The sequence below is a fragment of the Neodiprion pinetum genome, chromosome 6 (assembly GCF_021155775.2).
Source record: "Neodiprion pinetum isolate iyNeoPine1 chromosome 6, iyNeoPine1.2, whole genome shotgun sequence".
Taxonomy (NCBI): domain Eukaryota; kingdom Metazoa; phylum Arthropoda; class Insecta; order Hymenoptera; family Diprionidae; genus Neodiprion; species Neodiprion pinetum.
In genome coordinates this window covers 20,079,189-20,095,558 of record NC_060237.1, presented here as the reverse complement: position 1 = coordinate 20,095,558, position 16,370 = coordinate 20,079,189, and the positions used below count along the sequence as shown (strand labels likewise).

At 38.7% G+C, this 16,370-nt stretch overlaps 1 protein-coding gene across 1 annotated transcript; it reads left to right on the top strand.

The window, feature by feature from the left end:
• The first annotated feature begins 257 nt into the window (after positions 1-257).
• On the top strand, positions 258-4,296 carry LOC124221167 (cytochrome P450 4C1-like). Its single transcript, XM_046630924.2, has 10 exons — positions 258-687; positions 1,685-1,797; positions 1,894-1,984; positions 2,109-2,303; positions 2,557-2,626; positions 2,942-3,068; positions 3,134-3,203; positions 3,281-3,393; positions 3,546-3,783; positions 3,887-4,296. The coding sequence occupies exons 1-10, from the start codon at positions 513-515 to the stop codon at positions 4,222-4,224; spliced, it is 1,530 nt and encodes a 509-aa protein (XP_046486880.1). The 5' UTR covers positions 258-512; the 3' UTR covers positions 4,225-4,296.
• The last annotated feature ends 12,074 nt before the right edge of the window (positions 4,297-16,370 follow it).

The window sequence follows — 16,370 nt, the reverse complement described above, 5'->3', positions numbered from 1 at the left end:
CGTTGTCACGTTACAAGTAAAAACTTGACATGAAAAGTAAAACGTGAATATATTAACTATGCAGTATTGTAAAGTATAACGAGATAATACAAATACGCATCGTATATCTGCTACGAGTTGATAAAGACGACATAATATGTCGGTTGATTGTTGATACTGCTTGCACAATTAGCATTTATGTAAGTGCCAGTGTCACTTATATAAGAGTGTCAAGTGTACCATAAATATAGCAAAATCAACACTATATGCTTGTAGCGATGTCCTAAGGGCGCTATGCCAGTCTCATTGCTATCGTCTTTTCTATCGGCGGCAGTTAAGTATAATAATTTGCGTGATTGCAGAACAAATTCTGTATGGACAATAAATAAATGTAAGGTAAAACTTCTACGGCGACGATAAGGCGACACGCATTGCGAATATTCCAATTGTAGCGAGCGGATGTATTCGATGAAAATTCAGCCTGTGCTGCAGTGAATTTTCAATTTGGAGTGTAAATTTTACGATAAAACGTGATGAATGATTATATAATTCTGTTATTGACGACATGGTTCGCCGTAGTTCTCGTGAAAGTGGCTAAATGGCTTTACGAGTATTACAGATTTGCCAATACCGTCAATAAAATTCCGGGACCAAAGGCTCATCCTATAGTGGGGAACGCGCTGATGATTATAAAGGTCGATCGCAAAGGTGAGCTCAAATACAGCCGTCGTTGTTAGAAAAATGAACACTGTTTTGTCGCTCTGGAATTGCGGCGTCAAAGGAACGAAATATTTTTTGTTTGAATTTTTTTGGACCACGGGTTCGATTTTTACTGCTCGATAAAGATAAACACGATAATCGTTCGAAAACATGATAAACCTAATTTTCAAATAATAAGCCCCAGTTGACTGGCTTCAAAGTTTTCTCGGGAATTCTTTGTTAGAAAACGAAAGTTTTGAGACCAAGACGAAAGTGGGCAAGCTTTTGGTTTAGAACATACAGGTGAAACAAGTAATTAAAAAGTGAGAAAAAACGTATAAAATATAGATTAGTATTTCCCAAATTTGTATATAATTTCATTTTTCTCGCTTCTTAATTACTTGTGTATTCGCCTACAACTCTGAAAGCAAAAGCTTGTCCACTTTTATCTCGGTCTCAAAATTTTCGTTTTTAACGAAGCATTTATGAGAAAAATTTGACGCCAATCGATTAGAGCTACGCATTCGAAGATTGGGTTTTTATGTTTTAGGGAGCAGTAAAAATCAAACCCGTGGTTCAAAAAATGTTAAACTCAGTGAAAGACGATTTTTTCGTACACTCTACACGATACTTAAAGATGAATAAAATCGCCGATTAGTAAGGGTCAGACGTAGGTCGGTTTGGAGTGGAATGCCTAAAGAAGAGAATACCACGTCCAACGCAAAACGAGTGTTTTGTAATTAGTACTTTCCACTGAGAATTAGAGTAGACGTACCATTTTTAGCCTCTCAAGTACTCTGTGCGGCCATCAATCGTACCATTGGTAGCTAATCCACTGCGTATAAAAAAAAATGCCTGACCACAAATAGTGCAAAAGTGTATATGTATAAGTAATCGACTTCGTAAGATTTTATTTTCAAACTATTGAGTAGATACAACTGAAACGCTTTACACGATTGGCCACAAACGGCGCATCTACCCTACACTACGCAAATAACGCTTACAGATCGCTTGAAATGGTTCCGTGACCTGTGCGAACAGTATCAGATGGATGGATTATTCCGCATTTGGCTTGGAACTAAAGCAAACGTTCATTTTATTTCGCCAGAAACTGTCAGCGTAAGTAATACCTCACTCTCATGATTCAGTCGTCCCGTTGTCCGACACAGCAGAGTAACGATGTTTTGCGATTTTGTTATTCTCTGTGTAAATTAGGTGATTTTGCGCAGCAAGACGCTCATTACGAAATCAGACATTTATAGTTTCGTTCAACCGTGGCTGGGTACAGGACTGATAACTTCTACAGGTCGGTGAAATCGCTTCATTACAGGCAATAATTAGTACAATTCCGGTATCAATTTTTCACAGATTTGATATTGTTCATTGATGATGGTTCACAATAATGCACGGTTTTTATATTCCTTACGCAGGGGAAACGTGGCATCAGCATAGAAAATTGATTACCCCAACCTTTCATTACAATATATTGGAGGAATATTCAGTGGTAATGTTTGAGAAGACGGAAGTTTTGAAAAAATGTATCGAGACAGAGCTAAAGACGAATCCAGAAGAACCGATCGATATTCATGCTTTTTCATTGAAATGTACACTGGATATAATCTGTGGTGAGATACTATACTACACGCTCCGTGTGCAGGTAAAATATGCGAAACGAATATAAAGTCGTAAAATGACACTTGCGAGATTGGACTTTGATGCGGTAATCTATATTCGTTCAATTTATAAACAACAGTTGATCTATCTATTTCACTGTGCGACAGCCTTCTCGCTCCTCTTTCTTTCACTCGCAATTTTTCATTCACTAGAAATTTCGTCTTAAAGTAGATGAATTATTTCTAATTCTCTTGTCAACTCCAGAAGCAGCAATGGGGGTCAACATCAATGCTCAAATGGACGAAAATTTGGAATATGCAACAGCCTTAAATCGGTATGAATTTCAAGCAGAAATACATTGCATCGTAATGGATATGTGAAATCTTAATTACGTAGAGTAGCGTACAAAATATTGTTGAAAAAACCAGTGTCAAGTCGACTACACATACCGGAACAATATCAAAACAGATACGGACTCACAACTTGTTACAAGCCTTAGTCGCGCTTGGTACAAAATCAAAGTGGAACAAAGAGATCGACTTTTTGAGGGTGAAAAACTTGCGCTCGGCCAGTAGAAGAAATTGAGTAGTGGATCTATACCCATACAAATGCATCCTACGTATTTTACCAAAGTCTGTTTCATTCGTAGAATCAGCACCGAAGCTGTAGAACGGACATTCCGACCTTGGCTACATAATGACTGGTTCTACTATCAGACTCAGCGTGGAAAAAAATTCAAGCATTTTGTAGAAACAGCGCACAAGTTTACAAAGAAGGTAAGAATGAAACAACAATCGCTTCATTCGTTTACGAAACTTACGTACTTTTTCTGCATTTGTAGGTAATAAGTGAAAGGAAGGCGGCCCAGAAAATCCGTCAGCAAAATAACCCCGATGAAAACTACAAGTTCGGTGAGGAGGATCTAAAACATTTTATGTTACACGTTTCAAACGATTAATCGAAATAAATAACGCTTTCGTTTACACAGAGAAACCAAAATCACAGGCATTTTTAGACCACTTGTTAGACGCGTGCGAACGTGAAAAGATGCCACTCACCGACGACGAGTTGCGACAAGAAGTTGACACGTTTTTATTCGCAGTGAGTATGACCAACGACGATGAACTTTACTTTTGCTAACTCGAGTGGAATCGCGTTCCACGTGAAATCCCGCTTGAAATGATATCGAATCGTCGAATGGTCAGTCTCATCGATAAAAGAATGGAATGACGTGGAATTAAAATTTTCTCTAGGGTCACGATACGTCGGCTGCGACTATAAGTTGGGCGCTTTTCTGCATCGGCAATAATCCGGAAGTCCAAGAAAAAATCCACGAGGAGCATTTGCGCATATTTGGGGACTCGAAGGAACCAGCGACGATTCAACAAATCAACGAACTCAAATACCTTGAAAGGGTGATAAAGGAAACACTGAGACTATTTCCCGCTGTGCCATCGGTGAGTCGAACCATAACCGAAGACACGGAAATAGGTGGGTCAATTGGCTGATGACGCCTCGACGATTACAAGTATTTACCACGACAAGTGTTTGTACTACACGTGACGATTTTTTTCCATAAAATCTTATCGAGCAGCTGGATACAAAGTGCTTAAGGGTATCTACGCTTCCGTTTTGATACACTACGTTCACCGGCATCCGAACCATTGGCCAAATCCGGATAAATTCGATCCGGACAGATTTTTACCGGAGAATTCTCAAGGGCGACATCCGTACGCGTATATACCCTTCAGTGCCGGACTCAGAAACTGTATTGGACAAAAATTCGCCATTTTGGAGGAGAAGATCGTCTTAACAGCAGTATTGAGAGAATGGAGGGTCAAGAGCGCTGTGAAATATGAGGAGATCAAGTATCACAGTGAATTCATACTCAGGCCACAGGACGGAATCAAGATCTACTTTATCCGCAAGTAGTAGGGATGAATTTCACAACGAATCTCCACAAACTGCAGTTGTTCGTAAAAATAAATAATGCATCTGGGAAAACATGTTATTCATTTTCGTATCAAAATTTTCGAAAATACGTATCAACTGTTACACGTATAATTCCACGCTTGGTACTTTGACGAAACTAATTGGATTCGTCATATTTAAAAAATACCAAATTCATATCGCGTTAGTGAGTCGAGCGAATCGCCAAAAATCCGTGACTGAAAACTAAAGTCTCCGTTCAACAATAGCCTTTGTGCGTCGATTATAGTCCCGGATTTCAATAGACGAAAAAGATTCATCCAGAAATTCAAGAACCCGAACCTAGACACAAACGTTCCCGTAACTTTCGACATAGAATGCAGCCCGAAATACGGCCGTTGCCTGTGTAAAACAAATAAAACCAGAGCCGGTAAGCCGATAGAAGCAATTTCTCTGAGCCGGGGTCAACGACCCGCCCATCTTCAGAGATTCCGCGAGGTTAGGTCTAACCTTTTCCCTCCGTGATTCTCAGCCTCCACCTAATACCAAAGCAACATGGAATAAGCGTCACAATGTTTTTCAACATCTCGTATATTTATTTTTACAACGTATAACGGCGCGCAATTTATTCGTAAAAATATTATTCGGCTACACCGGATGAGATGAAAGCTGTAAAAATATAACAAATTCAAACATTGCTGGTCACTTTATTTGGCCAGCGGTCTAGATTTAACTCACATAATATCAGCTAGATATATATTTGTATACATGTATATAAGTGGTTCGCTTAATGCGAGTGAAAGCCCCATGACCTGTATAACCCGCAGAGCAACGTGCACAATAATTTTTTTCTCTCTATTTTAGTGTACCATACATAACTTTCTGGTTAAATGCTTTTTCCAATTTCATATCCAGGCGGAATTTCCGCGAATGCTGTTATTGATTTCAAATGGCTATGGAACGGGTCGAGAGTTACATCGGGACCGAAGTCACCCCTGGTTATTATTAAAGCTTTTCATGCCACGTAAAAATTCGACTAATTACTTTTATTCCCCCTGTTTTTCCACAGCTTTCTTTTCATTTATATTTCGTTCGTTTCTCTTTCACGTTTCATCGAATAACTCCGAGTTTAACGGAACGAAAAATGATATTGAATTTCAAATGATTGCACGAAGCAGACAAATTCACGCGTGAATTACCAAGCGCCATTTCTGCATTCATTTGTCATGCGTAAAAATATGAATAATGCAAAATTATGATAGTATAACATGTAAAATTGTGTTTATACGTCAGCCAAAGATGGAAAAAAAAAATAAAAAAATGATACCGTAAAGGTTCTTTGGAGGGGACGAGCCGAGTGGAAAATTACATGGAAAAAGAGGGTGAAAAAAAAAAAACTCAGGCCGCTGTAACGCGACTAGGAAAATTGCGGGCAGCGGAACAATTTCAAATGAAAATGCAAGCGGGGCTCGTTATAACGTAATTAAGCCAGCTACCTTGGAAAAAAAATACGTCAAAACAAGTTGATGAAAATAGGTATACACGGAAAAAAAATGTAACGTAGGATTTTACATTTGTCGTGGTGAATATATGGACAGCACTTTTTTACAGTCGAATCTACATCAATTGTTGTATATCTATCTAATTGCAAGTATATTGTAACTCTCAGTATTGGTTTTGTAATTCTTATTATCGGATTTTCTTTTTTTTTTTTTTTTGCCATCCATATAGTCACAAGAGAAGATGTAAAATCTACAATGTTTTTCTTTCCGTGCAGTGTCGTTCACAATTTCGTCAGTGCCTTTTGTAATCCGAGGAAACGGTTCAACGGTGGACGAAATGTCAGTGTAACGTTAAAATTATGACCCGACGGTTCCGTAATTAAAACAACCCCTGTAACCTCAGCTTGATTAAGGTCGTAACCACCCTTCCAAATATGCTAGACAACGTTCAGGGCCAAACGACGAATCGCCGAACCCAAAGGCGAAGGGACAGCTCTGCGAAAGCCGAAAAGGACGGCATAGAACGGAGCCCTGAATTCTCAGGAATTTGCAATATCGGTCCCAGACGCGTTACATAAGGGAGAAATTTGATCGCTGTGTTCTATTGCAAATTTTGCTATCCGACAGCGTTTATTCGCAAAAAATTCGGTCATTCTATAATAGGAAGAATTTTAAAATCTACTTTCGAATGAAGAAAGTTTAGATACCGAAGACGAAAAAGAATTCGTTGAATTTGCCAAGTATGGCGATCAAATACCGCGAAATAAATTTTTTTTTAGTTGAAACAAATTTGATGAATGAAAACTCACTTGGTAACGTGAATTATTTTTCTGACCACTTTTTTATCGGATCAAATAAGATTTTCTTGAATCAAACAAACGTTTCACTTGCCATACTTGGTGAATTTAACAAATCCGCTTTCTCTGCGCGTTTGATGAATTTAAAAGTATAAAATTATTGGACCGGTATTTATGGAATTAATAAATTATTACTGCTCTTCGATCAAATTTTATTACGAACGATGAGAAGTATGAAAATATCGACGAATCTAATAATAAACGAACACGTCGAACGAAAGTGCATCGACCTCGATCTAACTTGAAAATAAATTGAACTCAAAATGTTCGTAGGTGCGGTACAAAGATACTTACGTACGTCGACGGTGCGTAACGCAGCAGTCTATTTCCGATTTACACGGAATCAATTTCCGGACAATGTAAGTGCGCAACCCTCGCCGATACAGTGGCAAAATTTTCGAAGCACTGCGTACGATACCAATATACGGTATATTGGAATGCGGTTCGATTCTACAGGACAAGTGTTATACAAAATATGTTCTACAAGCTCGTTTCTACGGAAATGTTTTTTACGGAACATTTTCTCATGCAAAGGAACTCGAGATTCACTTCAGAAATGATCCCGCATAAATTATTCTACAAAAAAATTATTCTACAGAATATTTTAGCTGTCAAATATTTTTCTGTAGTTGAACAATTGGATATTTTCCGTGTAGTTGACAGATTTCTATAACACAATCATGAAAAAGGATCGATTCTACAAGTCGGTTCTACAGAGCAAATGTTCTACAGAATATGTTCTAAGGACTCGTTTCTACTGAAATATTTTTCTACGCAATATTTTACCATAGAAAGGAATTCGAGATTCACATCGAAAATAATCCCGCATGAATTAATCTACAGGAGAATTGTTCTACAGAATGTTTTTCTAAAAACCATTTTTCTACAGAATATCGTACCTTGTTTTTCGTAATTCCAACAATATTCGAACAGTTTTTTTTTTAACAATACCTGTTTTACTGAATTTTTCTAGTTACTATAACAAATGAAATTTTTCTCAGTGCAGATCTCAGTGTTTTCTGAGAAAGATTTTCCACGTTAATTGAATTTGCCTGCGACAAGGAATCCCGAGTATATTGCAGATTACACAAAATCCAGAAGGCGCCTGGTCCGTGATATTTTCCAGTCGACAATATCAAGTTTTCACTGTACGGAGATTATTTGAAAAGTTTTTGCATAAGCCGAGTCAAATGCTCAAAGTTGGAGGAAAATAAAAAGTGGTGATCCACGCCAAAAGCGGAAAACCTCGGATGCGTAATTTTGCACAAGGTGTACCGGCAGGCAGATTCTCATCTCGCAGAGTTCTTCCCTTTTCTACTCGAAGCCGCTCTCTGGACGGTTGAAATTATTAATCAAATGAATCGTGAACAGAGAATAGCTTGCGGTAAAAGGTCCCGCGAGACAGCGATAAATTTCAACCCTTTGTAGCGAAGTGTTACACACAAATTCGTACGTTTTGTCGCATTACAAAAGAGTAGAGTGATAGACTAAGAGAAATTTCAAATTGTGGTTGTTACACAGTCCTCGACTATTTTCATTTTTCACCGTAATCGAGAAATATATTACAGTTTTTTATACAAAGTGGAGATGAGTTTCTTTCGATGTAACCGAAAACTCCGCAGTATTTCTTACTATTCTTTCTCGATTATAGTTACTCGTAATATATTTGCTTGCAATTATTGCGATAATTTGGTAATGACGCAACAATAAGCCTAGAAAATTAATTAAAGTAATTAAACATATTTAAGTGGTATTGACACCTATTTCCACACTAAATAGTTACTTGTGCCACATTTTCATATAAATCAAACAATACCGAAACCGTTATTGCAAAGACGCCTGTTTTACTAAAACTTTATAGTAACTGTAAAAAATGAAATGTTTTATCAGTGTGCCGGGGTTATTTTAAACAGCTTTTGCCAATTTTGAAAATGATTAATGGAATATATATATATTATTAATATATATATATATATTCAAGCTGTGATAGTGACTTTGATGCACGTCCGATTTTACATTTGACATTACCGCGGGTATCAGTGAGAAAATCACATTCTAACACACTCGAAACCTCGTTATGTCAACTTGATTAAACCGCGCTGCAAATTAACTCTCGACAGTCAATACCAATGGCAATATAATTTTTTATATAAATCGTACTGAAATTTGCACCCCAGTATAAAGTGTTGCATAAAACGGCTACGAAGCTTTGAGAAATAATGCAATGCACGGTCGTTGTCTAAAGTCGATGAAATTCTGGAGTTTATAAAATATGACGCAGACATTTATCTGAGACGGCAGTGCATATGCGGAGAATCCGATTTCCTCTTTTCACATCCATTACAAAAAGATGTTGCAGTTTTGAAAACTTGCACAAAAGCAATTTTCCAAGTTTCAGTTGAAACTATTCACTCTCACATCTTTCTTCAGCTCTTCCAAAATTATTTACAAAAAAGTGCACACCTACGGATTATTTCGCCACTTTGCAATCGGACTCAAGATTAACTCGGAAAGTTTCACACCGCGGTCCAAGCGTGGTTAAGCTAAGGTAAATTGAGCGGAAGTTTTTTTTTAAGGGAGCTCAGAACATCCCCGCAAAGCAATTAGCCTGACGTGGAAAACGCATCCCTCGAAATTTTCCTATTATACCTACCTATATATAGGGCATTCCATGACATCTCAATCAAGATTCTACGGCGATGTCTCAGATTGGATTTATAATTTTCTGGCTGAAAGTACGTGACGAAAACAGCGATCGCAATTTTTTAAAGAATTTTTCGACCCACCGTATCTGAAGTATGATTAGAAGGTCGAGATTCCATAAGTTCAAAAAATCAATAAGAAAATTTTAAAAAAAATCACTATTATTCTATTGCAGTTTTGACATAAGAATGAACACAAAAGTTCATTACAATATGGGCCGAAACATATCTATTTAGAGAGCTACAGAGAATCAAATACATTATGATAATATGTATAAAAAAGCAATCCAATGATAATAATTTTTCTTTTTCATTTTTCTTATTTATCTTTTAAAGTTATGAAATCTCCATTTTTTAACAGGTGTCAAAAGTTTTGTTATATTCTATAAGATTCATCTGAATTCTTCCAGATTTTAGAAAGTCAGTTTGGTTTTCAAGTTTTTAAATCATACTTCAGATACGCTGCGTCGAAAAATTGTGAAAAAAATTGCAAAGGCGTTTTTCGTCGTGTACTTTCATTCAAAAAATGATGAAGCCAATTTGAGACATCGGCGTAGAATGTTGATCGAATTGTCATGGAATGCTCGGTATGTCCAATACAGGTGATATACAGAGTATCAAAAGTCTCTCCGAATACAAGGGTGCGATCGCTCGTTAACCAAGAAATGAAAAATTCAAATTCCACGAGGACCCCGGAGGACGGAATCGGGCCGGATAAGCTCTCGGTTATATTCCTCCCGAGGGTTAAACTTTTGAATACAGAAATACGCCATTGCACTCGTGCGATTCGTTTAATAAGTGCTCCTCACAAAAGCCCCGAGGGACGGCCAAGGATCGACTGACTGCCTTTATCCCGGCGTCTATTCAGCAATTGAATTGTTACCCCGAGACTAATTGCTTCGTCACGCAGCGGGAATGAAAATGGACAAGAGACAAGAGACTCGTCGAGACGACCGTGAAGCTTCTTTGAGGAATCAAACTCCGCGTTTACAGTCCCTGATAGAAAGGTGTCCGTTGATCAATTTTCGCAACACTTGTCTTCACGCTATTTCAACGGCGAATCTGTCGCAAACGGGTCGCGGCTGATGCTTCGTAACAAACCCGACGCCTTGAAATAGTCATTTTAAAAAAGTCCCTCTTTACGAGGTACGGTACGTTCTTTTTTCTATTAAAAATGTTACTCATGTTTGAAATTATTGAGTCAACAATCGTTACTTTTTCAAAATCTCAAAGACGCACATGCTAACTATAAACGAGAAATATGATATTCATTTTTCGTTTCAGATTGTTTTAGAATGGAGGAAAATTTAGTATTTTTAGTTCGATTTCACTTCGCAGCTGACCATTTTATTCAGAAAATCATTCGCAACAATCCCACTCTAATACATTTTCTCTGACGTATTTGATATATTGGTTATAGATATTTGATTTTTCAAAGTTGCACAAACATTGATGTGAATTAACAAACTGCAGCATCGGATTGGCTATCGAAAGGAAAAAATTGCTCAATTTAAATTTATAGAAAAACAGTTATTTCGAATGAATAATTAGCCATCGTAGAATAAGCACGAACTAATCTGTTATATTTTATGCCATTTGGAGGCCATTTAAAATCCAAACTATATAACAGATTTTGTTTATGATATCAGTATTTCTTCTTTTTTACTTTTTTACTGTGGCCTTTCGGAAACTAGTGAAATTTCTGATAACCACTACGGAAATCCGTTTCGAATCACCTAATTAATAAATACGCTGAATATATTTTGAGATGAAACCACCAAAAAATAATGATTTCCATACAATCTTCCTGACAACTAATTTTGAGTGTATACTTTGTCGTAAAAATATTTCCCCTCCAAAAGTACACCCTAAAAACGTGGTGTAACTATTAATAGTAAATTATACACATGCAAAAGATAAAAATTGCGAGTTTTCCGTTAGATCAAACAACAAGGCCTTTCTTCAGGAAAAAAGTTCAAACTATCTCATCTCTTATCATCGCGATCATCGGTATGAACAATTTCAAAAAGTCTATGATTCTGTTGCCACGTGTAATAATTACGATGCGTCGTTGCCAACCTAATGATGAAAAATTTTATTCCAGAAAAAAGAGAATAAAGAAACCTTATGAAAACAAAGAAGTAACAAATCACGCAACATCTGTCACTGTAAACCTAAGAAAAACGTCATCAAACCCAATCGGACCAAATTAACAGTGTGATTTTGATTAAAAAAAAAAAAAAAAAATTCCACAAACCAGGCAAAATTAATTCTATATATCGTTTGAAATGGGAGTTTGCGCCAGAGCCGATGCCCCTGGGATACCCCTCTGGGGTTGGAAGGGATGGAATTTCGTGACACTGATCCTCCTCCTCGTATCTGCCGGTCTCATGGTCTTCAAACATTTCAAAAAGGTACTTCAAGACGAAGACATTTATCGACATTTCTAGCAATCTCAAATCCAGAATTAAACCTGGTGAAACGCATCAAATCGGAATAGTTTATCACTCCGTTAATACACAATTTCAGCAGGGCGGTGGGTCCGCATCAGAATCAGAACCCGTCGAGGCTCAACCCGAGAAATAATTTTCAAGGGTAAAGGGTTGGAAAGTTCAAAGCATGAATTTTCTCTCCACCGAACATACATGCAAACTAAGCATGAAACAAGGAGGATCAAGAAGCAGTGAAACGAGCCAACGTTCCTCCGCTCGTCTGCACAAACTCGGTAAACTGATTACGTATCCGATACAAGGGGTTATTGCAAAGCGGTTGGAACAATGAATTCGCTCCGACCTCAGACCATTCAATGCCAGCCGCCATATTAGAACACTTGTACTCACTTACAAGATGAATCTAGGATATTTGTGAAGCTCAATCTTTAGTAGCTAATTAGATGAACATGCCTAAGCGTAAGTAATCAATCGAAAGCTAATGCCTCGTTATGACATGTCACGCGCTTGTTCGAGAGAAGAGAATTATTTTATCTCTGTGAGAACGTACGAGCAAGTAATACGAAATCGAAGGGATGGTCGACCCTTTTGCCAACCCCACTTTTGCATTTACCGATCGTAAAACCATCGCCCGGCTCAATCACCGACGCGAACAGATCCCTTAAAGAGCAGTCAATTTCCCACAGGTAAATAATACCCACGCGAAGCATATATTAAACCGTGAGATGGAAGCTCCTCCAGGAGGCAGAGAGATCGGCCTGTCCACTCCCATCGTATACACACCTACATAAACAAGCGATCCTCGGGAGCCGAGGAAACTTCATGCATAAATCACGAGAGGAGTCTACTGAATAAGGGTTGATCTTACCTTGTTTCTCCGGCATCCTCCTAGCGCAGGAGCGATAACAGCGTAGCACTTTGGATGTATCCACCGAGTGGGCATCGTCCTTTGAAACCCTTCCACGATCCGCATTCAGGTGAGTTTCACAGTGAGTTTCAAATTATGACACGTGTGCGTCGGAGTTCCGTGCCTGAAAAGAAACAGAAATTCAAACCTATTGCGGCAATACGAAATTGGATAGTAAAAGTTTTTGCGACGCGTTCACTTATTTATCGAGAATAAAACGTGCTTTTTCATACAGAAGCTACGCAATCCTCACGGCGAATCCAACTGAGATCCTGACTATTTGGCAACGACGGAGGAAAGGATATAAACGACGAGGAAAGCTCCTGAACCCCACTTTCCAAGTTCCTGCAATCCTTGGAGCTGTGATCTGGTACGTAGGCTATTACTTGCATTCAGGGTTAAAGAAAAACGATGTAGACAAGTAATGAAACTTCGTCGTCTTGTGGCAAAAGCACTACATTGCACCATAGATCCTCCCGCTACTTGAACTGATTTTCTCTTCTCGACAATAAACGTGAATCATGAAGAGGGGAGCAGTAAGTGTCGTGTACTAATTGACGAGGTCCGAGTTCAACCAGTTGGTGAGAATGTGAACGTGCAGCGCGGTGAGGTTTTCACAACATTTTTCACCGGCTGTCCTGCAAAACCACGCGATGTGTCTATCCAGGTGGAGGAACTCGCAAGAGATTGAATATAATGGGTCCTCCGAAGACGCGGCTGGTCGCATCTGCAGCGTGCAGACCGGACATCCCGCCACTCTAACCCCGGAAGTTCTCTGCGCGTGATAAATTTCGTCCCCAGTGGCAGCCATGCACTGGAACGAAGAAACACGGCGCAGTGGAGGAAAGCAGCACCTGGTATCAGGTGGAGGAGGGCGGAGGACGGGGATGGGATTGGAGGAATCAGGACGAACCTCGGGAGGAGAAGGCCGCGACCATCAGGATGGACACGTAGAGGGTGCGAGATGCATGTATGCAGGATGCACTCCACAGTCCGTTGTGTAAATCGATTTGAGTGCCTCGGTGTGCTTCGGCTCCTCACCTTTCTTCGCCGTATAAAAGCTCTCTCGGTTTTCGAACCCCTCTTCCGATCGCTACGAAAGGCGATAGCTGAGGATATCCGGGAAATGCAAACCTCGATTCGAAAGAGAAGAAAGGAGAGTCTGAGCGCGATCGATCCCGATTAAATCTGAGAATAAATTTGAAAATAAAAACCGTGCACCTGATTCTAACGACGGGATATTTTTCCCGGCATTTGTTTCCGACTCCTGTCAAAAGCAGCGGATCACAGTCGTTTCACTTCGACTCGACGACGACAATGATACGGTTGTAAGGAGTGATTGGAAGACGGCTGCGTAACGAGTCGGGGAAAAAAGGGAATTGTGAAATATGAGAACGACGACTCTCGATTTTCTCCTACAAAATAAGGGACTTTTATTCTTGACAGACGTTGTACAACCGGTACCTTCAAAGCGAGCCAAATTTAACGGGGGAAAAACGGCTACGGCTCTGTATCTGAAATCTGACTGAAAAAGTATCCTTGATCTGAAAAACCGAGATCTCGTTACACCTGTCGGGACTTTTAACAAGCTCACTTTTATCACCATCAAGCTCAGCTGGCGTGAAACCTGTGCTATTCAATTATACCAGCAGACTGCAGAAGTTGAAATACGATCGAGAATGGCCGAGAGCGGGTGTTTGTGTAGGTCAGATCCTTAAGTGTTCGCTTCAAGCTACCCAAAATTTCTACCTTCGCGCATGAAAGTATAAGAATAATTATAATCCTTGCTGAATTAGCTGTAAAGAAACGTCACGGATATTAAAAGAAACTCACTTGAACTCTAAGAACTTTTTCCAATTCGAAAGTTTTAAATTGAATTTCTCGAACAGTAATTTTTGAATCGTAAAAAAACGTATACTTGAGTTTCTCTCCATTTCGGAATGAATAAATAAACCACAAATCGTTCTCATCGTTAATTCGCAATGTTAATTCGCGGCAATTAAAATTTCCCGAGCAATTATCTTGTTAAATGGCATCAGGATCGATTTAACAATCGCATCGTTTATTCATTTACAGATGAAACCATCAAGCTCCCGGCTCGAACGGTTCAATTTTTAAAACGCGTTGCTCAAGGGATTTTTAGCTTAATTTGAGTCTTCTTTTTTTCCATGGCGTCGGAACGTTGGCGGAAAATCCGATCAGGATTTTATTTTCACCTATCTCTCATTCTTTCCCATCTTCGAGGAAATTCAATGCGACTAATTAGAAGGCCGTTAATACGAGGAGAATCACGTTCGCCAGTCGCGCAATCAGGCGACTCTGATGAAAAGAGAAGAAGGAGCGGATTTTCACATCTAAAACAAACCAGCCAATTAGGAGGAGTCTCATTACCGCCGCCGACAAGACTTGATAAAATCAGGCAAATATTAGTGTCTGGTAAATATTTGCCAAGACTTGGAATTGGCGTCCTGTATATACATACACATATATATATATAATTACTCGTATAATCAGGGAGTATATAATAACTCGGTGATTGACACTGCGTAAAACTTGGTGTTTATCCACGTGAATAATTCTTCTTAATCCACATTATATTCTACAACTATATAGCTGAGACGTTGAAGTCAAATCGAACCAAACTCCGCAACGTTTATTAATGGCTACACTTTTCGTTTTCGGACTACCTCGGATTTAGCGGTCCAAATTTATAGAGAGAATTGTGAGAAATGAAGAACATTGCGGCGGTTTTAGCTCGGCATGAAAGATTCAAAGGCATAAGACCGATGCCTTAGAAATTGAAGATGAAGGGAGGTATATAGGAACGCGACTTTAAGGCGGTGTAAAAAAAAAAAGAAAGAAAAAATTGATGTATGCCAAAGCTACGAACGAAAATCGTTTCAGCCCACGATGGATTTTCGAATAACTGGCATTGACGCCGTGGGAAGCAGAGTGTCAATCCGATTTCAATCCTAATTTATACCCTGATATGTGTATACGCGTTCAAATTATTTTCTCCATCGATCACGGTGATGCCACAGAATTATGGTACGGAACAACGAGAAATTAACTATACACAAAAATCTGTAACTTTACGTGACTTCGACGAGTTTTTAGTTAATCGTATGCGTTACCAATCAACATGTCAATAGAGATGCTCGGAGTAAAAAATGTTACTCTTTTTATAATCCTTCAAACTGACAAACTTCGCCTCGTGTTTCGATACGATTCATGGTTTCAGAGTTTATTTTATATTTACAGGCTGACAGCTCGGATGTTTCCGATGAACAAGAAACCATTTATTTTCATGGCAGACTCCCGTAACCCACATGAAACGAGTCGAACCCACTCAGGATAGACTACATTTTCGATTCAGAAATAAATTTTTTCTTCTTCAGGCTAAATTTACCGAATATGTATTAAAAAAAATGTTTCAATCACATGTTGCAAAAATTCTGAATAAAAAACCTATTATTTGACCCACAGCACACAGGATGAATTTTTGGCTGTCACGATTCGGTGAAAAATATCCTTGTTCAAAGTTTATTGTACAGAATTAAAACTATTTCAAATTGGTAGAATATGAAACTCGATAGATTAAACTTCGCTTAAATTGCGACCCGTGAAAATTCAACAATAAATGACATATAGATCAAATTTATATATGTCAAACGAATAGATATTCTAACTGAGCCATAGGGCTTATAGAATAGTCCCTCACTCTTTGTCAA

Coding starts and splice junctions, on each gene's coding strand:
- LOC124221167 (XM_046630924.2), top strand. CDS start 513: ATGAATGATTATATAATTCTGTTATTGACGACATGGTTCGCCGTAGTT. Junction 2,627..2,941: donor TATGCAACAGCCTTAAATCG/GTATGAATTTCA, acceptor TTTCATTCGTAG/AATCAGCACCGAAGCTGTAG. Junction 3,784..3,886: donor AACCGAAGACACGGAAATAG/GTGGGTCAATTG, acceptor CTTATCGAGCAG/CTGGATACAAAGTGCTTAAG.